The sequence below is a fragment of the Juglans regia genome, chromosome 11, assembly GCF_001411555.2.
Source record: "Juglans regia cultivar Chandler chromosome 11, Walnut 2.0, whole genome shotgun sequence".
Lineage (NCBI taxonomy): Eukaryota > Viridiplantae > Streptophyta > Magnoliopsida > Fagales > Juglandaceae > Juglans > Juglans regia.
This window is the reverse complement of record NC_049911.1, coordinates 471904-497350: the sequence shown is the minus strand read 5'-3', so window position 1 is coordinate 497350 and position 25447 is coordinate 471904. Positions and strand designations below refer to the sequence as shown.

Here is a 25447-nt window from a genome sequence, read left to right as displayed (position 1 = left end):
GTCGCTATGTTTGTCGCAATATCGTAGTCAACGAACGACTGAGCGTGTCTTGGCGATTTGTCCACCCTTTTTACGACGTCCGTGTGAAAAGCGAGTTGTTGGGCGTCACAAAATAACTTTTGATCATATTTTATTTTATTTTTTCTTCTTCTAAGCAAGCATGGTAACATTAAGAAATATAAAACGCTAGTGTTCAAGAAGGAAATTCAAAGAAAACATTCTGCTGTACAAGAATGCGCACATCGATTTTGAAACGCCTGTAAGCTTTTCAAAAGTTCAAATGACTGCCTGCAATGTAGTATATCTTTTACTGTACTGCGAAAAAGACAAGTAGAAGTTAGGCAGTCCATGCTCTTCCATGCATCATGATTCATGATTCCTTCATACGTTTGGGTAGTGACCAGTGAGATTATCTCAGGTATTATGCGGAGAAAACACATATTCAATCATTTTAACTCCTATCATCCTCTTAGTATCTCATGATGTGTTATTAAATGATAAATTTATAAATAAAATATAATAAATAATTTCTAATCACCTAATATCACATTATAGAATGATAAAAATTTGAATAATGATTATGTAAATAGTAATAAAAAAATTAATAATAAAATATTAAATAATAATTAAAAATATATATAAAATAATAATAAAATAATAAATAATAGTGAGATATTCTGAAAGAAGTAAGTATCCAAACCTAACAGTTTAGCAGACCACAAGGATCTTCCATACTATAGAAGCAACTTCTTGGGACATTTTTTTTTTCTTTTTCTTTTTTTTAAAAAGAGGACGCACTACAAAAAAATTGCTTATTTGTGGCCATTTAATTCCAGCGAAATGACTATTTACAGCCAAAATAATTCTGTTTTGGTCACAAATAACCTTTTCACCGCAATCAAATGGCCACAAAAACCCATTTTTCTTGTAGTGACGGAACCTCAATTTTATTGATTGTCCTTACTTTTGACGGAGGAAAATCGTGGTTACAATCACGACACCTGGGAGGTACAAAAAACTAAAACTATGAAAAGAGAACCCAGGCATCAAAACCAGTGTAACCATATAGCGTACAGGCCTTAAGAAATATACATAACCTACTTCCAAACAAGTCAAAGAGGGGAACCTGCAAAAAACTAAGTACACAAAAACAAAGAGATGTAAATACCGAGATAGAAAAATAGACAAGCCGTTTCTATTCTAAACCTGGCAAGTTAAATTGGCGTCGTATCCTGCGTTGGGATATTGGTAATGAACATATATATGTGGCATATGTGCACAAATCTTCACTAAAAATTTGCCATGTGTTGGGAATCCACACCAGTGATGAGTAATGAGATCGAGTATGGTCCAGAAAAATTTGCATGGATGCTGTGAAGGGGGAGACTTTCTAGATCTCCTCGACACGACTATCTCCATCAACGACCAAAGAGAGTTGGAATTTTTTTTTTATTAGGTTTGAAAACATGTATATGATACAACTCTAGGAAACTTTGATGATCCGAGGGTGAAGACGAGTGGAAAATTAAAAATAAAAATAAAAAACGAAGTCTCGGCTCTTCCATCATAAATGCAGCAAATCAGTTTTTCTCGCAATACTTTTTTACTTTTTTCTTTCTTTGGTAATCAATCAATTTTTTTTTTTTATATATGAAAAATATTAAATGTATTTAAAAAAAATTTATAAAAAATTATTTTTCTACGTGTAAAAATTAAAAAATTAAAAATTTTGAAAAAAAAATTAATAAATAAAATTTTATAAATAAAAATATAAAGAAAACCGTCAAACAAAATAATCTTGGGAATTGGATATGAAAACCACTCACTAAATCTGGAAGTTCAGTTTTTAGATGTTTTTGGGAAGTGGAAAACGTGATAATCAATTGAAAATGACTGGAGTGGACCATCCAGTTTATAGTCTCCGTTGAACAAAACTAACCGTCTTACTCGGTTTCAGTGACTTTGGAGTCAGTCGGGTCGAGCTACTCGTTGGTCTCTACGTATGCATATATCTAAGTTGATTGATTTTTTTTATTATATGTCACCATCTGATAATTAGGAGCTGGGGCCCTCGAAATATACTACTTTTTCATGAATTATAGCTTTTTAATTTGGAGGATTTTCCTTACCTGTTTACTCTATGCACGTCTTTATGGTAAAGTCGATGGTGGGTAGGGCCGTCTCTGGCCTGGCATGCACCCAACTCTCCCATCTCTGATTGCTTTTGGAGATTCAGTGCGTTTTTTTGTAAATGAAAAAACATGCGTAAATGAACATGAGTTCTGCTACAGTCACCGAAAAGGGTATAGATAAATGTACATAACTGAAACCAGAATACAATAATAGATATAGATGGGTCCAAAAGCACAACAGTTGAGAGACATTAGAGGCAATCGACAAGCAACTTGGAACATAATATTTAATGTTCTTTATAATCTCTTCCACGCAAAAACATCCGAAGCGTCTCTCATACTTGCTGAAATGATACGGTACTCTTTAATAGAGATGTCAATAAATAGGTAAGAGCTATGGTTGGACTCTACAGGCACTTCACTGGTGAATATTTCCCTATTTTGATACCTTTGACCCGGCAGTCATATACCAACGACTTTTTCATAACTATTTTACAGATCATTTTGTAATTAATCAATATAACCACATTGTCCATGCCAGAATCTGATTTCATCAAATGTTAAGGAAATTAGAGAAGAAGAAACAGAGAGAGAATTGAGAGAAAGGTTGCTACTCGATTCTCATTGATTGGTTTCAATTTTATATGTCTTACAATACAGACATGCCTGCACACATGTATTGAAAGAGTTTTGCTACTCATCATTTTCATACACCACACACCACATTTATTTTTATTTATTTTTAATTTTTTTAAATTTTATTCTTCTTAAATTAATTGAATTCTTCTACTCATAATCTATATACCAAGCATTTGGTAAGAAAAAAAATAAAAATAAGTGTGATGTGTGGTGTGTGGTGTGTGAGGATGATGAGTAAAATTTTTCATACTGAAAATGGAAATAGAAAACTAACTGACTAAAGGAATCAAAGAATATACAATGCAGCTGTACAGCTCACTAATTAACTCTAAAATTACAAAAACAGACACAACCAGCTCAGCTCAATGGAGTACTCCCTAGGAAATTAACTACAGCAGCATCAGCAGCAGCGAGCTCATCATCTGGTGGCTGCAGTTGAGAATAAGTGCCATTCAGTTCATCACAATTAGTTGACTTTACATGATTCTGCAACCTGAGATCATCAGTGTGATGTCCACCCTGTACATCCTGCTCCAATAAAGGAGGGTTGGTTCTGATTCATTGAGACAGATTCTTGGCGTTTTATCCACTAGAAATCTGAGTTTCAAGCTTTCCTACATTTGCCTCAAGCTTCTGTCAACAAAATGTAGCCATATCCTCATACAGATTGAGCAAAGTCGTGAATTATATATCAGTATATCAACCGACTACTTGCTGGATATTTCTTCAACCCAATCTCGGCCATTTTCTGTCTCAACTTCATTGCTTCTTCCCATTTTCCCTCCCCAGAGTAAATGTTAGAGAGTATAACATATGAAGCATGATCGTCGGCATCAAGTTCTATAATTTCTCTTGCAGATTTTTCCGCAATTTTTGTGTTTGCATAAATCTTACAAGCACTAAGTAAAGTTCTCCATGCCAAAACGCTTCCATCATTTTTAATGAATTGGTACGCCTCCTCGAGCTTTCCAGCCCGACCATATGCATCAACCAAGCAGGAATAATGTTCAGATTCTGGCCTAATACGATACTTTTTGTGCATCAGATTAAAGAAATAAAAACTCTTTTCTGTGTAACCTGCATGGCTGCAAGCTGATAGAAGAGCTAAGAATGTAATGTGATTGGGCATTAAATTCATCTTCTCCATCTCGCTGAATATTTCTATTGCCTCCAGGGCTTTCCCATGCTGTGCGAGTCCAGAAATCATGGCATTGTAAGTTACTTCATTTGACCTTTGCTCTTCATTAAAAACTTTTCTAGATTCCTCATGGTCTCCACATTTAGCATACATATCTATGATCGAGCTCCCAATATAGACATCTCTATGAAAACCACACTTGATAATGAAAGCATGAAACTGTTTGCCCACATCTATAGCTACCACTTTCGAGCAAGCTGAAAGACATGATGGAAGGCTATAACTGGTGAAATGGACCCCATTTGCTAGCATCTGTTTGCAAAGTTGCAGAGCCTCTAAATCATACCCATTCTGTTGATAACAACTAACTATGGAACTCCAAGAAGTTTCATCCTTCTCAACCAAATCATTGAAAGATTTATAAGCATCATCTACAGTTCCACACTCGGAGTACATATGGACTAGTGCATTTCCAATTGGAGTTTCAAGACTTTGACTTGATTTCACTATCACGGAATGGATCTGTAAACCTGTGACCATATCTGATTTACTCTGACAAGACTTCAGAACAGCAATTAGAGTGCCTGCATCAGGTTTCACTAAGTCAGTCCAGCAAAGTTCTTGAAACATTTGGATGCAAGAAAGAGAACCCTCCTTCATTTGAGCATAACCCAAGATCATTGAGTTCCATGCAACAATATCTTTCATATCAATTTTTCTGAACAAATTCTCTGCTTCACATATATAGCCTGAATCTGCATAAAGAGATAAAAGAACACTTGCAACAAAACAGTTTCTTCCACATCCGTTCTTTATCATTTGGGCGTGGACTTGAATTGCTGTGTTCAAGTCTCCATTCTCAGCACAACCTTTTAAGGTACTTGACAATGAATGCTGATCAGGTCTCATGCCTTGTCTACACATTTCCCTGAACAAAATGATAGCTTCCTCTCCTCGACCATTTCTCGTATGACCCGAAATGATGGAGCTCCAAACAAACATATCTTTCTCCTCAATGGAATCGAAGACTTTCCAGCTTGAAGCCATATCACCGCACTTACCATAAAAATCCACTAAAGCACTGCCCACCACAACATCATCTTCAGCGTGAAACTTCACAGCAAGTGCATGTATTTGCTCCACCTCTCTTAATAAACAACAACACCTGAGCAAGCTCGTAAAGGTAAAATCATTGGGTTCCAACTGATCAAACACCCGCATATCCGAAAACAATCTTGAAACCCTACTAGAATCACCAACTTGTGCAACCGCAGAAATCATAACATTCCATGTAACTCTATCTTTGGTAAACAACCCATCAAAAACACGACACGCATCATCAAGATCATTCCCAATCTTGAAGTACATGTCCACAAGAACGCTACCCGCAAACTCATTACTCTCAAGCCCCAGTTGAACCATCAAGCAATGAATTTGCTGACCCAGTTCGCGAGAACTAAGACCGGTACAAGCCCGAACGGCGATAGAAAAAGTAAATTTGTTTGGTTTATCACCCGTTTCAAGCATTCCTTTGAACATTTTCATAGCTCTCCGAAAAGACCCGTCATGAACATAAGCCGAAATCATCGAAGTCCACGTCACCACGTTCTTGCGAGGCATTTTGTCGAACAATAAATCTGCATGATCTAAAGCGTTACATTTCGTGTACAGGCTCAAAAGGGTGTTTGCGACGTGGGTTTCTGAGATTGCTCGCGACACTACAAGCTTTGCATGGACTTGCTTGCACTCGCTGATCGATATAGGCTTCGACTTCTTCTGAATTAGCAGTGCAATGGACGGTTCTGGCACTCTAGAGGGGATGGCGTCTACGGCCCCGGGGAGAGAGCATGAAAAGAATTTGATCGAGGTTGACCGAAGAAGCATCCCTATCGGATGGCTCTGATTCTCAGACTAGATGTCTTTGATCGATGCGTCACTGGCAGAGCGGTGAATCTTTATCCGGTTTGTAATTTACAAAATTTATTTTCTGCTTTTAAGAACTAAATCACTTGATTTTTGCTCTTAATCATCAAATTAACGTAGTGAAAAGGAGAAAATTAACACATGCATCGCAATATTCTCATATATAGGGGAGAGGTCATGCAATACATACACAAATCAATTATCCATCTCTCAGAGTCAACACTTGTGATCCGAAGCTACATTCTACATCTAAGACTTACCTTATTTATGTAATCCTATGTTCATTTCATTTGCCTATGAAAAACACCTCTGGCTCTGCTGCCACTTATCAAGCATGCTCGTACCCTTATATAGTGGGTTTGTCCAGAGGTGTTTCTGCCTTGAACCTAAAAGGGCAAACCTCAGAAAGGTCCAACAACAAAAGGAGTGCAGCTTGCGTGCGTTGAGGTGCTACACGACAAAGGGCTAACCTCGGATTCTAATCCCTTATTTCAAAGAAGCTAATATCCAAACAAATCACTTCGGATCACTCCACTACTGTGGATTTTACAAATTGCTCCTCTTTTTTTCCTTTCTTTAGTTTTTCCGAGTGTTTCACCCGAAAATTTCAGACGTAAACAACAATCAAACGGATATATTATTATGTTAAAAGGCTTTTACACGACAAATTGCCCTTTCTTTATATATATTATTTGCTTTGGCAGGACCTCCCTCGAATTGCAACCAATAAAGAACATCATCCAAACTTTGTCATAAAACGCGGTTTCTTCGCCTCATGAGCCGACCCTGTTCCTTCTATCTGCCGACTCGTTCTTGAAGCACTTGTTTTTCAATGCTCATCATCTTGTATTCTTCATGGATTCTTCTGACACCCATTTCTTAAAAGCTCTCTTAGTCTTTCAAAACACTATAAACGAAGGTATCCGAATCCCACCCCAGGGCCTAGAGGATTTGTTTTTCAATGCACAAGCCTTTTTTTCTTGTTTTTCTTTTTCCAAAATGAAGAAAATTCTGTCTTAAAAAGTGGTATTTCTCAACATTTGATCTTTTGTTTTTCGTGTTTTGGTTGCAGAATTGATCAGGAGCATGCATGTATACCAGTTGGAGAATGGGAAGGAAAATGAAGTTGAGAGGGGGTTTTTGTTCTCGGTCAGTGGGTCATACATGGAAATTGAAGCCAACCCAGCTCTCTTCTTGCTTAAGTTCCGGCCTTCCGAAGTGTTTGAAGGGCTTATGAACGGCTTTTGGCTTTGCATATTTGCATATCATGCCGATCATTCGCCTCATCTCACATGCATTCCTTCTCTGCTTTCAATCTCCAGGTACACTATTATCCGAATTCTCCATCTTTCGAAGCTTTCTTCTTTTTTTTGCCTGTCTCGATTTGAGGTACCCATTTGCTAGATTGACTCATTTTAACTCAAAGGATTACCGTTTGATTTCATGATATATATCGAAGCATGATATTTCTTGGACACACAGAAACTGGTTTTTGTTAGAAAATAACTGCAAAGATTTTTGTGTGGGTATATTGCGTATAAACAGAAGACAGCAAATAGAATCACGCAGGACCTTCAAAAAGCCATTTTGGTGTTATAAGACTTTTGTAGATGAGAAACTGGTTGTAGTGGCTGAAGGCAGCAGTAGCTTGTATTGTTGGGGAAATCAACACAGCGGAAGGAATAAAAACGGAAATAAAAGAGCACACACATGCATAGTGATACCAAGAATTTAGCGTAGTTCGGCAACTGCATACATCCACATAAAAGAGCTTCACTAATAAATAATGAAACACTAGAAAATATTACAGAGGAAGAGGATCACATTCCACTCAACTCAACTCTCTTCTTTTCTCTCAGAATTCTCCCGGCTCTCTCTCTTTTCTTTTCTTCTTGGGTGTCTCTGAAGCTCTCGCATGGAGCTTCAATTTATAGGCGCCTCAACGTATGAATGCATTAAATTGTTGCATTCAATAAGTTGTTAAGCGCTAAGGCGCTGAGATTGAGCAGCAAGCAGTCAACAGACTGCTTGGGCAGGGATTTCAACATGTATCAGGATAATGTGCCATGAGAGGCTTCCTTCTAGGGAGTTGGGAACTGACAACACTTTCCAAGTAGCCTCTCCCTCTCTTGGCCTTATTCTTGAAGGCTGTTTGGGCATGAAAATAAGCAAAGGGGTTGCCATGTGGAACCATATCTGTTTCAAGAAATCACTTTTCTGTTTTGAAGCCAGGGCTTCAGATACTAGCAGTACTGACTGTATTTGTGGAAATCACACTCCCAGAAAAGCATCGGAGCAATCTTCAATAAAAGTAGTGGAGATGCTTTATGATAATGGTCACCCCGTTCTTGGTGGTGCTTGGTGTTTTTGATCTAGCCTCTCCTTTTTCTCCCTTACCAACCACCACAGACAGAATAATTTTATTTGAAGGCTTTTACACCATAGATCATTCACGTGGTATAATTTAATTTGGAAGATAAATCTTAAAATTTAAATCTTATAAATAAAATTGTGCCATGTAGATAATATGGGGTGTAAAGGCCTTCAAATAGCACTTCTCCCTGAGATATTATTAACATTTTAGCAGCAGATTGTGGACTTAGACCTTCATAACAAGCTTATCACCAATGTGGTTGACTTGGTCTTCAACAATCTATTATTAGTTTTATTATATATTACGCCTTTGTGAGCGTCAGTATGCCCTCTGGAAGTCCTATGAATTGGGTTCTTGGTAGCATTTCCCTTATTTTCTCTGCTTTTCGAAACCACAAAAAAAAAGATAATTTTGTGAATTTCAATTAATAAAGTCATCCCTCTCCTAATTCATATTAATTTAATAGAGGTTCTATCTATCATATGGTCTAAACTGCTTATCAATCCTAACTCCAGTCATGCCACTTTTTTTTTTTTTATCAGAATGCCACTTCTTGCTGGACTATGAGTTGAACTTTCGTGTTGTGATTCCAAGTTGGCTGATAAACTAGCCTTTCCTGTTCCTAACTTCCTTTTTAAATCATTCAGAAATCCCAAGCTGAAGTCAGTGCCAACATTGTCCCGCGATCTTCAAACTATTTTGGAGTTGGGCTGCAGAAGGGAAGACAGAGAGCCATCACAATTTGCAGAGGAGGAAACATGCCAAGAGAACTATGTTAATTATCATCAATCCAGGAAAAGTTCGCCCATACTTCGCCAGGATCTTAACTGCCTTCCTTATCCAGCAAGCATGTCTGAATTATCTGAAGATCAGCATAAGGAGCAATGTTCAACAGGTTTAATGCTTGTGCTATCTTTTTTGTATAACTTTCTACATTGAGTCAAATCCTTGGTTTTGTTTTCCTCCTCTCTCTTTTCCCCCCTGTCTAAAGCATTGCAATACCGTGGAGCTGAAGTCAAGCTTTGATCTTGGAAATTGTTATATACAAAAGAGAAAAGGTTTCATCTCAGCTAAACCTCAAATCAGAATGCTAGAACTTGATTAATGTTCAATAGATAACATCTTTTTTTTAAAAAGAGAGAGAGAGAGAGAGAAAGCAGGTTGATAATGTCAAATTCTCACATAATATTGACAATGTAGTTTGTTGTTGCAATAGTGTTGTTGACTCTATTCAGTTCCTTTTATGAAAGCAAATCACAAATGGTTATTGTATAGGATACAATTTCAATCTACCTTAGGCAGGAAAAGTGTATTTCCTCTGGAAAAAGAATTTGGAAGTTACATTTCATTCTTCCTTTTGACTTCAGAATTTTACTGAATTCTTCAGATTTGATATCTTAAAGATAGGATGGAAGAGTGCAGGTATTGTAGACAATAAGAAAAAGAGGGCAGCCAGTGAACACATTGCAAGCATTGCTCTATCAGATCTAGCCAAGTATTTTGATCTTCCAATCACGGAAGCTTCAAGAAATTTGAAAGTTGGACTTACAGTTCTCAAGAAGAAATGTAGAGAATTAGGTATTCCTCGTTGGCCACATAGGAAGATCAAATCCCTTGATGGTCTCATTCAAGATCTTCAGGTCCTTTCTCTTTTCCCTTCCTAATATGTTTACTTTTGCTGCACAATGTTCCATATTATAATCATCTTCAAAACAGGTTTCAACTCTATATTTATTTCGTAGTTTTGTCGCACCATTCAATGGAGAGAGTTTTTGCCTGGTGCACACTTGCAAAAAAAACAAAAAAGTTTTACCTGACGTTTTCTCCTTCTGTTAGCTTTTGTCATTAATGACTGATTTGGTTACAGAAAACCAAACTATCTCATCCCATCTCATCTCATCTCATATAATCATTACAACTTTTCCAAACTCTCATACAAAATATAATAAACAATTCAACTTTTTCAAATTCCAAAACAAAAATAATATTAAAAAATTATTCTATAATAATATTTTATTCAACTTTTAACAAAACAACTCATCTTATCTCATCTGAACTGCGTAACCAAATGAGGCATAAAGCATTTGTACCATATTTGTAATATAGAAAGAAAGCAAAAGTATAGAAGAAAAAAAAAAAGACAGTAGGAATTCAACTGTAATAATCAGCCCCCTGGACCAAAATTTCTCACTTTGATAAATGCTGATGCAAGAATAGCTGTGACGCATTTACATTTATTACATGGCACAGTAATTCTTCTATTCTACACGTATGCACGTTCATGGGCAAGCATGTATCTTACTTGTGAGCACACCCACAAACATATCTATCGCAGTATGGTACATGATATTGCAGTATGGTACATGAAGAGTTCATATAGACCTATTTATTTGCAGGAAGAGGCAAAACGCCAACAGCAGGAGAATGAGGCAGCTGCCATGGTAGTGGCAAAAAGGCGAAGGATGTTGGAGAGCGAAAAAGAAAATATAGAGAGAAAACCCTTCATGGAGTTGCAGACCGAGACCAAAAGATTCAGGCAAGATGTTTTCAAAAGAAGGCATAGAGCTAGAGCTCTTAGAAATCATGGCCTATCAATCTCAAACAATCAGTTGATATAAAGAGCATAAGGGCAAGAACTAATGAGCATGTGCAAGTTGTATAAAGGGTATCATCCAGAAGAGAGCGAGGAGAGAGAGAGAGAGCCGTGTAAAGAGCATAGGAGCAAGAACTAATTATATGCAAGTTGGCCTTTCAAATTGTACAGTTTTGTTTCTGATTGTGGCCCTTAAACGCTTATCGTCTGGTTTGCCACCATATTTATATCATGTTATAAAGCCTATTTACTTTCCTTGACATTATTGCTTTCTTCATACGCGTTGGCCTTGAGGTTGGGTTGAACCTGGTCAACCGGTCAAGCATACCGATAGAAAAACCTAATCCCTCTCCATATGGACCTCAAAGTATCTCCAAATAAACATAATTTTCGAATTCTTGCACCTATGCATTAAGTAAAATCCAAAAGTCAAACCATAACGGGTAAGTTGATCAAATGTTCTAGCACCAAGATACATCTTAAGAGATTGAAAAAAACAAGCGAATCATATTGGAACACCAAAGATAATCCACAAGATTCAGCGCTGGCCAAAGTGCCTAATCACTGTCGGGATCTTGACTCAGCCCGTCTTGCTTCGTCTGGTGTTGAAGGAAACAGCTCCACATATCTAGACCCAATTGTCATCTTGTCTTTGCCCATAGCTCTCTTAGCCTCCTCTGCAGAAGCAAACTCTACATACGCCTCTCCAGTAGCTTTCCCATCAGGACGGCATGCAACGTGTATCCTTTCTTCTATCAGCTTGAAATCCTGGAAAAATTCAACAATTTCGGGTTTTTTCACTGAAAAGGGGAGGCCACGCATCTTCAATATTTCAGTGTATTCCAGCTGGTCCTTGTCACTGAACCTCTTTGATCGAGCTGGAGGAGGGCTTCCATGATAGTCATTATCGTAAATTCCTTCATAGTTTATCTCTGCAGCAACAGCATTGTAGTAATCCTGCCTCTTGCATCTGAAAACTTCCACATACCTCCGACCCATGCTCTGCCGATCTCTTTGTAAAGCAAACTCAACCTGCATTGATCCCGCGAAGACAACAAAGGCTTCTCCCGAGAACCGTCCACTCTTGTTGACAAGCAGAACATCCACAATGTCCAGTCCAGCAAAGAACTTGAAAATGTCAATGTCGGTGCAGTTGAAGGGAAGCCCCCTGAGCCGAATCACTGGAAAGGGAGGGGGTTGAAAGCCGCCACCATAGCCATAAGGTTGAAAGCCACTTGTGCCACTGCTCACTGCGAAGTAGGGATTGGATTCCATCATTCTTTGTCTCTTTGAGCCGACCTCGTACCCGTCCGAAACCCCCCCGCTTCCCAACATTGCCCTTCAATTATAAATACCCAAAAAAGAAAAAAAAAAATCCCCCACTCAACCTGTTAATAAAACCAAACCCAACCCACTATTCCCTGACACCCAACTCTTTATCATTACATTTTTTTATCCTCAAAACAAAAAGCATATGTAGAGACCTTTTTAAATCAACCAACAACATATAAACCCCAGAGAAGCCAAACATGACTATGCATAAGCAAGGAAACACACAGTCATACAAATCAAGTTTTAGCAGTGATAATCATCAAAGCATGAAACATGGAAATACAGCATGTTGACTAAAATTATACCTTATAAAGAACTAAAATGATATAAAAAAAATAATTAGGTGAGTAAAAGAATAAAAAAATTTCATCTTCAGAGTTGATCAACTCACACAATTTGCTCATACCACATCCCAACTTCAGCTTAAACTTTGTTGCACAAAGAAACAGGGCATAGGGCAAGCGATATGCAAAATTAAAAAAGGAACAGGTCGCATAGGCCAGTCATTATACGAAGTTCTGCATAAAAACTAGGCAATAAATCAGTCACCAACTCCTCACCAAATAAGATGTTGGTGGAACAACGATTGAGCTCGCACTTATAAAAACCGAAGCATTAAGAAATAAATATTTTTCACTTCCTGCCGCAAATTCTAGAGAGTGAACATTTGGGTCTAGATGAGATTGTATAGATGTTTATCAACTTATAACAAAATCATCTGAAATTCCTTGACGCATAAGATTTGTAAAATACCATTAAACACAACATATCAATTTACTATTGATGATATTTGATAATAAAAAAGATAAATAATCTACACTGATTATTTTAATATACATGAGTTTCTAGAAAATCAGTAACATTTATCGACCCAATACAAGCGATTAAAAGCCGAATAGGATTTTCTTCGCTTCATTCCTTTAGAAAATGGAAGATCTATATTCCCACAAATATGGTTTCTTTCATAAAAAAATTAAAAAAAAAAAAAAAAAAGGAGCCAAAAGCCCTAAATCCTATGTATCATCATGTCAGAATCATAAGCCCAAAATCAAAAAAAAAATCACGGTGATGTCATAGCAAGCGGCAGGACGAAGAAGGGTGGCTACAAGCAAATAGAGATCACCAAAAAAATGGAAGCAACAAAGAGAACGGGATTTATTCAACTTACCCTCTCGGTCCGTACATAGCTACGAGGCTTTTTCGTTTGTTTTGTTGGTTAGTTTGCTTGTCTTGGTGTCTTGGGTAGCTGCTTCGATTCTCTGAAGAAATGAAAAAGAAAGGTCGAATGATATAGAGAAGAGAAAGCAAACCTTAAACAGAACGCCGTTGTAGTTGCGAGAGAATAGAAACCCTACCCTAACCGTAGCTCTTCATCAGCCACCATCCATCCCCCAACGTCATGCGTTTGTTTTTTGAGTCTTTGGTCCTTTCCAAAATTAAAATCAGAAGAGCTTCCGTCCAATTACCTAAATAGCCTTATGGTCAAGTAAGTTATTTTTCACCAACTATTTTCAAACCAGAAACACTTGGGACCCGAATTTGAGTTTTAAAGAAATGTACCGAATGAATTTTTTTTTTTAGTAATTAAAAAAATATTTTTTAATGATGTTATAAATTTTTTATTTTTTTAAAAAATATTTATGATGATTAAAAATATATATAAAAAAATAAAAAAGTAAAATATACCGTTCAGAATATTTTTTCTAGACAAAATTTCGAGAGCCATAATATTACTCTTTTCTAACAAGAGCAACACTATATCTAACCAAAATTTATTCTAAAGTGTGTTTCCAAAAGTACATTTTATCTTTTTATTTTATTTTTTTCATATATTTTTTTAATTATTATAAATATTTAAAAAAATAAAAAATTCATAATATTATTAAAAAATATTTTCTTAATCATTAAGTAAAATAAAAAACAGCTGAGAAAAAAAAAAGTAAAATAAAAAACAAAAAATTTCGAGATACCCTTTCGAAAATTTTAACATTTCTGTTCTAACAATTGCATTTGGTATAAAACCGAGTTAAAGTCCGGAATAAAGTACATAAAAATTCTACTTATCATCTTTTTTTTTTTTTTGAACGTCTACTTATCATCTCTTATATTATACATCAATATATAATTAATATTTTTATTATTTTATTTAAATAAATGTATAAATATATATTTAAAAGAAAATATTACTTTGACACCACATATATTTTATTTTATTTTTTATTTTTTTCTTTACTTAATAGTTAATGAAGTATTGATATTTTTTTTATATTTTTTATAAATATTTTAAAATAATAAAAAAATATGAATAAAAAAATTTAAAAAAAAATAAGAAAATAAATTTGTGCTAACGGCACGCCAAAAGGTCAATACTGGACAGCAGCCTAACACTACTCATATTTAAATAAAATGACAAATAATATATTAGCGAGTAGTGTAAGGATAATAAATAATATTTATCCAAAGTATATCATATGAAAAGATATCAATTTATTAAATTTTTGAACATATTTAAATTTGCTATTTTATGTTTGCTTTTGAAGAAAAAATATCGATTGAAATAGAACTGGAACAACTATTCAATCACATGATATTGAGCATGTTCGGAAATGAAGCTCGGATACTTTTGAACTGTATGTGTCTTCCTCATCTAGCATTTCGTGGCAAATGCAGTTTATCATGATGGTACGCGATGCATACATCTCGTGTCTGCGTTTGTTTAAAAAAAAAAAAATCGTTTATTTCTACATCTTTGGGGATTTGTTGTAGCGTTGGGTCTGATCACTCTTGACATGATAAATCCATATCCTGTGTCTCCTTGTGCACCCACCATATGGCATTTCCTCACAATCTCATAACAATCAATTACGCATTCGGATTGAATTCTTCATTTTTCAAGAGGCTAACTTCATTACTCACTATTCCATTCCATAATATGAATCTACATTCAGGCCAAATAAATAACAATAGAATAACATTTTACTACGACGGTGTTTAGAGAACAGAGATTCTACAATTTCCGATGCAATAATCACCGGAATCTATTTTCTACTTTTAAGAGTCGACAAGCAAGTTTGCTAACCTTCGTGGATAATAGTAACCAAGGTATTATCCCAACCTGCAGCCACATTAGGAGGTCAATCGCCAGAATATTCAGAAATCCCATAAGCATTAGAATGAATACATGCTTTAAAAATGACCATTTTTTTTTTTTTTTTGTTTTTTCTTCAACTGATTAAACAATTGAGCCTCAAGGCCCAACACTTTTACGTAGGATATGGCCTATTGAGTTATGTCCTTGTCAAACATTTGATTTAAATACATCATGCACGCAAACAATCATAATGTGGGATAGTCGGATATCTTAAAAGGGGTCCTAATCTCCTATTTTTCCATAAAAGACTCAAGATCTTAAACTTATTACCGCCAGGTTCAAAGAAGACGGTTCTGAAGTTTTATGAGATTATTTAGATACATAAAGTACACGGTTTCAAGCACTAAGAGATGCTATCCTTGTACATCTGTTAAACGGTTAATATGATAACAAAATTCATAGCTTTTTTGTTATTAAGTTGCACCAAGTGTTCTCTTGATAAAGAAATTGCATTGATATCTTTTCTGAACCATGGCCAACAATTAAATATATACTAAAGTGGTCAGCAGGTATAGGATGTGAGGCTCAGCACAGCCATTTCTCAACAGAGAAATAGCTAAACAAATTTCCCATGCTCCACATAGGTTTCTGTCACATGGGATGCACAGAAACAACAAGAAGAGTAAATGAGTCAAGGGCTATTTACCATAACATTGTTGTTTGAGATACCACCAGTCCTCCAAGATAACACCCTCCCTGTGAAGGCAAAAAAAGGCAGATACATATAAGTTCAAAATGAGGCAGGAAGTCTCAAATAATTTTCATACTATTCTTGATGAACATCCTGCCTTCTTGAGACAAAGCCAGGAATCTTTTAACGGGATGCCAAAAGATATTTAGAAAGTATGAAATGATTTATCATCCCAGTACGTTAGTAATACCATAAGTAACTCTATGTGCAAAGCGAATTTCAAAGGGCTCTCTCATGGGGAGCAAGAGCAGCTAGTTCTGCACCTATCAACTTCTTTGTTTTGCCCAAGTAGCATATTTTTTAGTTAGTTTACAAAAGGAAGATAGTATGAGCTGATCAATCAAACTACAAGTCTGTAACAGTATAATTTCAGCAGCATAAGAGAACAAAGTAAAATGATTAATGGCAACAAGCATTACCAAACGGTTGCACAAGTTGCTGAGATATGATGGCAACAGGAACTCCCCAGAACCAGCAAACAAGCACAAAATATGTCAGAACCTACATGACAGAACCAAATCAATAAACTCTTTGGAACTCAACCAAGGCAGCAAGTTCAGGTTAACTCAGCAAAATCAAATGCTCAAGAAGCACCTTAAAAAGAAACAGAACTTTCAGGTGCAAACCATATGACATTTTGATTTCCTTGCCACGTGATTCTTGATCTGGAAATCAGTGAGGTGTCAGAAGCTTTCTTTTAAATAGGGAAAAATGAAATAAAATTAAATATAACAAAAACTGCACAATTTTTTAAACTGGAAGACACGGAGGTCAGAAAAGAAACAAGCGGGAATTAATAATTTTGACAGGGATATGAGATAAACAGATAAAGCAGAGAAACCTCCACAAATGCAGTGCAAAGATCTCATGAGGTTTTTTTTTTTTTTTTACCTTTCCATTTTAAGAATCGCATAGCAGGCGCATGCCACACAACCAGCTACATTACACATAAGTGCATTAAGAGGATAACAGTTGAAGCAATAAATATTTTCCTAAAGTACAGTTACCACAATAAATCCAAAGAAGGTTTACTGAAAACTCAAGATAAACAAACTGCAAAATTACAAAAAACTGAACGACTTCCAAAACTGCCCAATCGATCAATCAAGAAATTAAAATTGATAAGACTATACATGCTAACATGTCCATAAAATGAGTAAATGTAAGTTGATGAGCTGAGCTGCAGATAGTCTCACAATTTGCAAGTTCCTTCTCCTTGGCAGCTGCTAACCTTCTAAGCTTGGCAGCTTGTGCGAATGTGGATGGCCTGTAATCAACAAAGAAGCAAATCATATAGATATATGGATATTTCATCAGAAAAGAAAAGATATGTAGTTTTATCCATATTTAACATCTACTCTCTGAAAGGTAAATTGTTATTTAAGGCTTTAGTATTCCTTTAAAAATAAATCTAAACTCTTCCGACAACAATAAATAGAAACTGAACAAGCATAAATTTTAAAAATAAAGCATATTAAGTTGTATTAAAAAAAATAAAGCAGATTAACTTGTAAACAGAAATCTACTACTGGTTGAGGATCCTCATTGGGCAGCAAAGGGTAAGAAAATCAAGCTTTTGGAAAAACAAGATTGCAGTGATGCATAGCTACGTACCATTAATGGTTAAAAAAAGAATCATGAAATGTTAAACCAATGAAATGTTGTTTTGATCTAATATCAAAAGAGATAAGGCACTCAGAACAGCTTCCACCCAATCAAGTAGAAATTTAACTTCAGTTACCGAACCACTCACTCTGACAAGGAGCTGGCCTCTTTCAAGAGTTGCTTTATCTCTCCCCGCAACTGGAGTACTTCAGCACTCTTGGGTCCTCTCTAAAAAGAAACAGTATGATAAAAAATAAAAAAGAATGACTAGAAATCACTCAAATAATTTTTTTTTTTATAAGTGTCACTCAAATAATTTACAACCTTAGAGTAGAATCTTTCCCCTATAATACCAGCATGCAATTATTGCAGTCAGCTACCTTATTGATATCGATATACATATAAGCTACAACATTGCAGACAATCTTAATCTTAAATACGCTACGTTTAAGACAGCCTAAGAACCAAATTTAAATATATACGATACCTTTCGGTTAAGCTCTGGTTCAAGGAAAGTTTTTAAGTGTGATATAAAACCCCCCATCTAAGAACTAAATTCAAATATATACCTCCAATTTACAAATATAAAACGTCAGCATCTATCAGATAGCATCCCGATGAGAAATATAATTTTTAGCGGGAAGCAAAATCTATAACCAAACGAAATAAAGCTAAAATAATATGAACGAACCTTTTTCAAGTGTTCGAGCCAGATGGAGACTAACTGAAAGCTGATTACAATCATGAAGACGAGAAGAGATGCAAGCGAGCCCTGATGTCCTAGGGTTTCTTCTTCTTCTTCCCCCATCTCTCTCGCTCGCTGGACCGATCGCTTCTTAGGAATCAGTTCCACGCATTCCTACGAAGCGATATGGCAGCGACTGTGGTGGTGGCCGGGCCAATCCTACGAGATCGGTTTAATGGCCGGGCCGGGAACTGGACTCATTCTAATGTATTATGTGGTGGTGGATTGGCAAAGTGAACAAACGAGTCCAAGCCTGGGCTTGAAGGCTGAATTAAGCTTGGCCCATTTTACTATGGGTTGACGAGGAAACACTCGTTAAATAAATAAGAGTTTTTAATATATTAAATAAGTCGGATTTTTATCACCTAGAAAAAGGATAGACTGCATGTAATTATATTTACAATTTTTTATATAATTATATTTTAAATGAGGAGTATTTTTGTAGAATAACTTATAAAAGTAACATCACTTTATATAAATATTCTCATTTTAAAATACGGTTGTATAAAGAGTTATAAAAATAATCGTTCGTGTGGAAACATGCAGGACACGCTCAAGCGGATTTCTACACTAAACACGCCCAAGGCAAACTCTCTTAGATAAAACTATTTCACTCCCCACGCGAGAGATGCGGTCGAGCATACTTTAATTGAAACACATCCAAATAACATACAACTTTTTGGTTTATTTGCAGTGACATGAAATTGAAAGTAATAATTGATCAACATTTCATGAGTACATGCACTCATCATGAGCTAGCGTACTAGATCTTATTGTTTCTAGCTAGCTAGCTAACAACATATTAAAGTTACCATTTTCATTGCACGTGAGCAAACAGATCAGCAGCAAATTGCCTCGTACACAACAGAATTGGCCGTGTTCATAAAAGGATTTGGATCATGTAGAAGTACATACGTACGTGAGATCGGAGATAATTATGAAACGAACCTCTCAATCCGCCGTAGTTCTTCTGTAACATCAATCATGGTCGGCCTAATCTCTGGATCCTCATCTACGCATTTGAGGGCAAGCTGCAGTACAGATTGCAATTGTTCCTCCATACCTATTAGTACTCCACTTTCTGAACCATCCACCATTAATGCCGGATCCACAATTTGACTTATTGCATGATTTCTTACGTAATTTACCAATCCCGCATCTTCTTCATCATCATCAGACGTTGCTCCAAGATTATAAGGACGTTGCGCTGTTAAAATCACCAACAGCAGTATTCCAAAACTATAGACATCTGTTTTCTCTGTTACCCTGCAGGTAGCAACATAGCTTGGGCATAAGAACCCGATGCTCCCACGCACATCGTCTTGTACAAAAGTTTCACCCTCGGGGAGCGAAATGCAGAGCGAGAATTCAGCCAGTTTGGGAACATCGTGTTGGTTTAACCAGATATTTCCCAGTCTTATATCCCTATGAATGATGGGTCTGGAAAAGGCGTTGTGGAGATATGCAACAGCATGAGCAATCTTCCTAGTAATCTTCAACCTGCTCTGCCATGCCATGGGCTGACATTCGTTCCGAGTTCCATCGTCTTTGAAAAGATAGATACGATCGGCAAGGGTCCCATCGGCAGATTCATATACTAAAGTGGGCAGTTGAGTCTCGAGACAGCACCCTACTAGCTTCAAAATATTCTGGTGAGCGCTTACTTTTGCAGAAATGGCGATATCGGTGACGACATACTCATGCTCGATCCAATCTTTTTCGTACTTCTTAATGGAAATTGTTCGGTCGTCGAGAGAACCCTTGTACCATTTATAACTCCTGATTTCATTAAGAACACGACGACCGTCAAAGTTATTGGTTGCTAACCTGAGTTCTTCATGGGAGAAGCTACGGATTGGAGTATGCTTGCCATTACAAGTGGCAACCAGCTCCTCCAAGACCTTGCTTCCGTTCTCTAGAAACAGTCTTTCCCTTTCTGCCTGTCTCTCATGTCGACTCTCCTTTTTCCGCCAATTCAAATAATATGTAAAAGAGATTACCAGCTTCTCTAATAAAAACATGGTTTCCGTTCTTTAAACGACTTTTCTTTTTTCTTGCATATTCATGAAAAATGATCGATCTATCTATGCCCTCTGATCTGCACTCTGCAGGGGTTGAATGTGGCCAATTAAACATCTGTTTCTTTTCCCCCTACCATCTACGAAGGGAGATGGAAATTAGTGGAAAATAAAATTAGAGACGCGTTTTGTTGAATTTATTGGACTTTTTCTTTTTGAGAGTCAACGGTCATTCATTGCAACATATTCTACGTAGGATATGATCTCTCTGCCTCTCTTTTCCACTTTCACGCGCAAGACTTGAAATTGTCCGGTTTGAACAGTCAGTCTCGTCTTTCCATTATAATTTTTTTTTAATTTTTATAAAATATAATAAACAATTCAATTTTTAAATTTCAAAACAATAATAATATTATAAAATAATATTTTATTATACTTTCAACTTTCTTCTAAAATAATTTTATCTAATTTCACTTTTCAAACCATATCATAATCAATATATAATTTTTCATTTTTAGTACTCTTCTATCTTAATGCTTAGCAGCTTAAATATATATGCGTTTAAATAAAATAAAAAAATTGATAAACCACGTAATAATTAAGAAATATATAGTATAAAGTTTCTTTATAATATATTACCATCGTTATGACAATTTGCGAAGACTTGGGAAAATTAAAAAGGACATTTTTATTGGAAGAGACGGAGGTTGTTTGTGTTCAAACGAAATACATCTCATAATTTCACATCTAAACAATAAAAGGTAAAACCAATCAATATTAATATGGACGGTGAATGTGGTTTTTCAGTTGCTGGTATTGAAGTGAGAAATTCTAACAGATAGATTTGAAGTGCTTTCTGATGGGGATGGGGATAATGATTTCGATGTACAAAAAGATTATTGTACCGATCCAGGCTCAAAGCCGAGTGGGGCTGGTAAAGGTGTGGGTAGGGAGTTAGTGTTACGAAAATCTCGAAGGGTAAAGGCCCTCCCTCAAAAATTAAATTTATGATTGATAATGTTTTATTTTAAATTATTAGAGGATTGGACACGACAAAAAATTGGGTAAGAAATTAAACTGATTCGTAAGTTTGATATTTCTATTCTAGTTATTTCAGAGCTGTTTCAAAGTGTGGAGAATTTATAAAGGTGGTCTCAATCTATCGAGTTTTCGCAGTATAATTCAAATATGGAGGCAGGTGGTAAAACTTGGATTTATTGAAAAGATGATATGGTAATGGATCTGGTTGGTATTTTAAATCAGTCTATTACTGGATTGTTCTCCAAAAATGGTATGGTGTTGTTAGGTACTTTTGTGTATGCGAAGTGCACTCAGACTGAACGTAAAGTTTTATGGGAACACTTGAATGGTATCTCGGGTGTGGGGGTGCCATGTATGGTATTGGGTGATTTTAATATTATAAGGGCGGATGATGAACGCATTGGTAGGAGGCCGAGACCTCTTGGTGCTATAGAGGATTTTAATGAACGTATTAATAGGTGTGGGTTGATAGATTTCCAATTACATGAAAAACAAATGTCTTGGTGTAATGGCCAATCCGGTATGGCGCGAAGTTGGGCAAAATTGGATCGTGTACTTGTGAATAATTTGTTTCTTTCCAAGTTTGGTGATGCCTCGGCATAATTATTAAGTAGAAAGACTTCGGATCATTCGCCAATTGTCTTAAAGCTAGTTTCGAGGTTTGTGCGGTATGGTCCTTCTTCTTTATGTTTTCAGAATATGTGGATATCACATGTTGATATTTTAAATGTAGTAGAAAGTTCTTGGAAGGAACCAACAATGAGTAGTAGTGGTTTATTTATATTAGCTGAGAAATTAAAGCGGTTGAAGATTAAATTGAGAAGCTGGAATAAAAATGTTTTTGGTAGAGTAGATGGGATTATTTGGGAGCTGGAGGAATGGATTGAGATTCTAGAGGGGGTGTTACAATCAAATTTTTCTGCAGAAGTGGAAGAGGATTTTTTGGTTACTAAGGTAGAACTTGAGGTCTGGAGTTTAAGGAAAGATACTCGATTGGCACAGCAGGCAAAAAATAAGTGAGGATTAGAAGGGGACCGTAATACAAATTTTTTCCATGTCGTTATTGTGCAAAGGAGGAAGAGGGCTTGTGTGACACAAATGAAGCTTCCAGATGGTCGTGTGTTGGATTTCCCAGAAAGAGTACATGAGGAGGGGTTAAATATTTTGAGCATTTCCTTTCGCAGGAGGAGATGGTAGATTTGCCAAATCTGGACCATTTGTTCCCTCATATTTTATCAATAGAAGATACTTGGGAGTTGATGGTGGAGCCAACGGAAGAGGAAGTAAAAATAGTTATTTCATCAATCAGTGCGGACAGTAGCCCAGGGCTGATGGTTTTGGGTCTGCTTTTTATTTGACATGCTGGAATTTGGTGAAAAAGGATATTATGGCTGCTGTGAAAGAAATTTTTCAAGGTACGGTGCTTCCTAGATTTTTCACTGCTTCGTTCATTGTTCTTATCCCGAAAGTGAAAAATCTTAAAAGTTTTGATAAGTTTCGGCCTATAAGTTTTTGTAACCTCATTTATAAGGTTTTTTTCTCTAAAATCTTAGTCAATCGGATGTCTGGGATCCTTAGAAGTATTATTTCATCCGAGCAGGGGGCATTTGTGAAGGGTAGGAATAATTTTTAGAATATTTTCCTTCCCCAAGAGATGACACGGTTACTGAATAGGAAGGTGAGAGATGGAAATATCATGCTGAAAATTGACATGAGTAAAACATATGATCAAGTAGATTGGTATTTTTTAGATCACGTGCTACGAGCTATGGGATTCCCAGATTGCTTTCGGAAGCTGATTGACAACTGTATCTCTACAGTGTGATTTTCAATTATGATGAATGATACTTTTCGTGGTTTTTTCAAGTTAAGGGCTCCGACAAGGTGACCCGCTATCACCATATCTTTTATTCTTATGGAAGAAGTATTTTCAAGGCTACTTAAAAAAGGTTGGTAGAGGGAGGTATTTAGCCTTTTTCTCATCCTGTTAATGCCCCAAGAATTAATCATCTTTTGTATGCGGATGATGTGGTGGTTTTCGTGAATGGAAGCAAGCAATCGGTTAGATGTTTGATGGGTGTATTGAAAGACTATGAAGGCTGGTCAGGACAGAGAGTGAATTATGAGAAATATGTTATTTTTGTATCCAAGCTTTTGACGAGCAGCAGGACCAGGGAGATACTGAGGGAAACTGGTTTCTCTGAGGGTGGGTTTCCTTTTACATATTTGGGAGCGCCAATAGTGGAGGGTCGATCAAAAATTAGGCCTTTCATGCCTCTATTGGAGAGAGCAGAAAATAAATTATCGGGTTGGAGGAGTAGACTTTTGTCCTAAAGAGGAAGATTGATTTTATTTCGGCATGTTCTTACGAGTTTACCACTCCATTTATTATTGATTTTGCAGGTGTCTAAAGCAGTTTTTACAAAGTTGAAAGGATTATTTGCAAAATTTTTCTGGGGGGAGCAAGATGGAAAAAGTAAAAAACATTAGAGAGCTTGGGACAAGGTATGTTTACCAGTGGAGGAAGGGGGAATAGGGGTGAGAAAGCTTGAAGAGGTACAAAAATCTTTGTTTTTGAAATTTGGTTGGAATTTGTTGACTAAAGAGTCTCTTTCGTCAAAATTTTTTAAGGCTAAATACATTAAAATGGGACATGTTTCTTTGTCTCTGGTTGATAATAAGGGCTCGAGATTTTGGAGGAAAATAGTGGAGGGAATGCCTATTATTTTGCAAAATTCTAAGTGGAAGGTTAGTGCTAGAAACATTTCTTTGTGGTTTGATAATTTTCTAGAGCATGGGCCGCTATGTAATGCAACGGAAATGGTGGAGGAGCCGAGTATTACTATTAGGGAATTGGTTGTAAATAATAGGTGGGATGCCAAGAGACTTGAGATGCTGGTGGGAACACAAAAAGAAGGTGAGGTTATGTGAATGGTTGGAGAGTTAAGAGATGAGAAGGATGTTTTGATTTGGCTTTCAGATAAACAGGGGACGTTTTCTACAAAATTGGCATGGCAGGTTCTAAGAATTAAGATGCAAACTTTTGAATGGGCAATGATTTGGCATAGTCTTATCCCAAGAAAAATGTCTATTGTGATGTGGAAAGCAGCATTTAGTTGTTTAAGTGTGGATGAGAGAGTACGTCGGCTGGGCATACCTATTGTTTCAAGATGTAATTGTTGTGTGGGAGGAAATGAGGAAGATCTGGAACATGTGCTTGGAAAAGGTGAATTTGCAGAGGAAATCTGGAAAAAAGTTACGGCTAAGGTTGGTGTCCCTTCCTTGGTGCAACAATCTTGGAGGGACAGAGTACAATTGTGGTTTTCTAGGTCATCTAGAAATTCCCAGGCTGCTATTTTGTTGGGTTTACTTCCTGTTGTGATTACATGGAGACTGTGGAAAAGGCGATGTTATTGCACGCATAGAAGGAAAATATGAATCTGTTTAGCAGGTATGGTGCTCGGTTTTAATGTGGGTAAAGATCCTTTTTTCGGAAGCCAGAGTGAAAAAGATGTCTACGCAGGATTTAAAAATATTGTCAAGGTTGGAGATTCAATTGGTACAAGCTCGACCTCCTAGAGTTGACATTGTTAAATGGTTGAAGCCTTAATCTGGAAGATTGAAACTGAATCTAGTTGGGAGTTCTTTTGGGAATTCGGGTTCTGGTGGGGGAGGTGGGGTTATTCGGAATCATGAAGGGAGGTTAGTATTTGTTTTTTCAATATTTTTTTATTCTTGTACTAATAATGAAGCGGAGCTTCGAACAGTTATTGAAGGAATAAAAATATGCTGGCAATTGGTTTTTTTTTTTTTTTCATAGATATTGAATGTGATTCTTTAATTGTGGTGTCCTGGTTGAGGGGTAAAGCTTGTACAATATGGTATCTTTGGGATTTTTGGAAACATTTGTTAAATTTGTTGGTTGGATTTGATTTTTCTATCACTCATATTTTTAGAGAAGGAAATAAAGTGGCTGATGAATTAGCTAAAGCTGGGGATTTAGGGTAGGAGTTACTCTTGTTAGAGGTAGTGTATTTACCATGTGAGGTGCGAGGTTTGTACAGG

The 25447-nt window shown here is 36.4% G+C and overlaps 5 protein-coding genes across 8 annotated transcripts; 1 reads left to right on the top strand and 4 right to left on the bottom strand.

Annotated features, from left to right (window-relative positions):
* Positions 1-3050: 3050 nt before the first annotated feature.
* Positions 3051-5797, bottom strand: LOC109014133 (pentatricopeptide repeat-containing protein At4g13650-like). The gene has a single exon (XM_018996473.2). The coding sequence runs from the start codon at positions 5791-5793 to the stop codon at positions 3463-3465; it is 2331 nt and encodes a 776-aa protein (XP_018852018.2). The 5' UTR covers positions 5794-5797; the 3' UTR covers positions 3051-3462.
* Positions 5742-11059, top strand: LOC109016766 (protein RKD5-like). Of its 3 annotated transcripts, none has more exons than XM_035682765.1 (5): positions 5742-5871; positions 6905-7154; positions 8854-9101; positions 9614-9846; positions 10603-11059. In XM_035682765.1, exons 1-5 carry the CDS (start codon positions 5838-5840, stop codon positions 10822-10824), a joined length of 987 nt encoding a protein of 328 aa, XP_035538658.1. In that variant the 5' UTR covers positions 5742-5837; the 3' UTR covers positions 10825-11059. The 3 variants fall into 3 exon arrangements, with proteins under 3 accessions (XP_035538658.1, XP_035538656.1, XP_035538657.1); XM_035682763.1 differs by lacking the exon at positions 5742-5871 and adding an exon at positions 6486-6751; XM_035682764.1 differs by lacking the exon at positions 5742-5871 and adding an exon at positions 6489-6751 and having other exon boundaries at positions 9629-9846.
* Positions 11060-11171: 112 nt separating this feature from the next.
* LOC109014134 (heterogeneous nuclear ribonucleoprotein F) lies at positions 11172-13580 on the bottom strand. 2 transcript variants are annotated; one of them, XM_018996475.2, is made up of 3 exons: positions 13487-13580; positions 13300-13390; positions 11172-12138 (listed from the first exon to the last, which is right to left on the bottom strand). In XM_018996475.2, exons 2-3 carry the CDS (start codon positions 13314-13316, stop codon positions 11361-11363), a joined length of 795 nt encoding a protein of 264 aa, XP_018852020.2. In that variant the 5' UTR covers positions 13317-13390; positions 13487-13580; the 3' UTR covers positions 11172-11360. The 2 variants fall into 2 exon arrangements, with proteins under 2 accessions (XP_018852020.2, XP_018852022.1); XM_018996477.2 differs by having other exon boundaries at positions 11172-12049; positions 13487-13548.
* A 1416-nt stretch (positions 13581-14996) lies between these two features.
* Positions 14997-18495, bottom strand: LOC109014139. The gene is made up of 7 exons (XM_018996483.2): positions 18270-18495; positions 17727-17806; positions 17170-17240; positions 16568-16638; positions 16393-16474; positions 15929-15978; positions 14997-15246 (listed from the first exon to the last, which is right to left on the bottom strand). Exons 1-7 carry the CDS (start codon positions 18384-18386, stop codon positions 15160-15162), a joined length of 558 nt encoding a protein of 185 aa, XP_018852028.2. The 5' UTR covers positions 18387-18495; the 3' UTR covers positions 14997-15159.
* Positions 18496-18931: 436 nt separating this feature from the next.
* On the bottom strand, positions 18932-20437 carry LOC109014137 (non-functional pseudokinase ZED1-like). The gene has a single exon (XM_035695572.1). The coding sequence runs from the start codon at positions 20342-20344 to the stop codon at positions 19259-19261; it is 1086 nt and encodes a 361-aa protein (XP_035551465.1). The 5' UTR covers positions 20345-20437; the 3' UTR covers positions 18932-19258.
* Positions 20438-25447: the final 5010 nt, after the last annotated feature.

What these genes read in the sequence shown, in the direction of transcription:
- LOC109014137 (XM_035695572.1), bottom strand. Translation starts at nt 20,344, where the DNA reads ATGTTTTTATTAGAGAAGCTGGTAATCTCTTTTACATATTATTTGAAT.
- LOC109014133 (XM_018996473.2), bottom strand. Translation starts at nt 5,793, where the DNA reads ATGCTTCTTCGGTCAACCTCGATCAAATTCTTTTCATGCTCTCTCCCC.
- LOC109016766 (XM_035682763.1), top strand. Translation starts at nt 6,688, where the DNA reads ATGGATTCTTCTGACACCCATTTCTTAAAAGCTCTCTTAGTCTTTCAA. An exon ending in TCAAAACACTATAAACGAAG is followed by an intron (nt 6,752 to 6,904) that starts GTATCCGAATCC and finishes TTTTGGTTGCAG; the next exon opens with AATTGATCAGGAGCATGCAT. An exon ending in TAAGGAGCAATGTTCAACAG is followed by an intron (nt 9,102 to 9,613) that starts GTTTAATGCTTG and finishes TCTTAAAGATAG; the next exon opens with GATGGAAGAGTGCAGGTATT.
- LOC109014139 (XM_018996483.2), bottom strand. Translation starts at nt 18,386, where the DNA reads ATGGGGGAAGAAGAAGAAGAAACCCTAGGACATCAGGGCTCGCTTGCA. An exon ending in AAGTTCTGTTTCTTTTTAAG is followed by an intron (nt 16,475 to 16,567) that starts GTGCTTCTTGAG and finishes TCTGTCATGTAG; the next exon opens with GTTCTGACATATTTTGTGCT. An exon ending in GCAACTTGTGCAACCGTTTG is followed by an intron (nt 15,979 to 16,392) that starts GTAATGCTTGTT and finishes TTGCCTTCACAG; the next exon opens with GGAGGGTGTTATCTTGGAGG.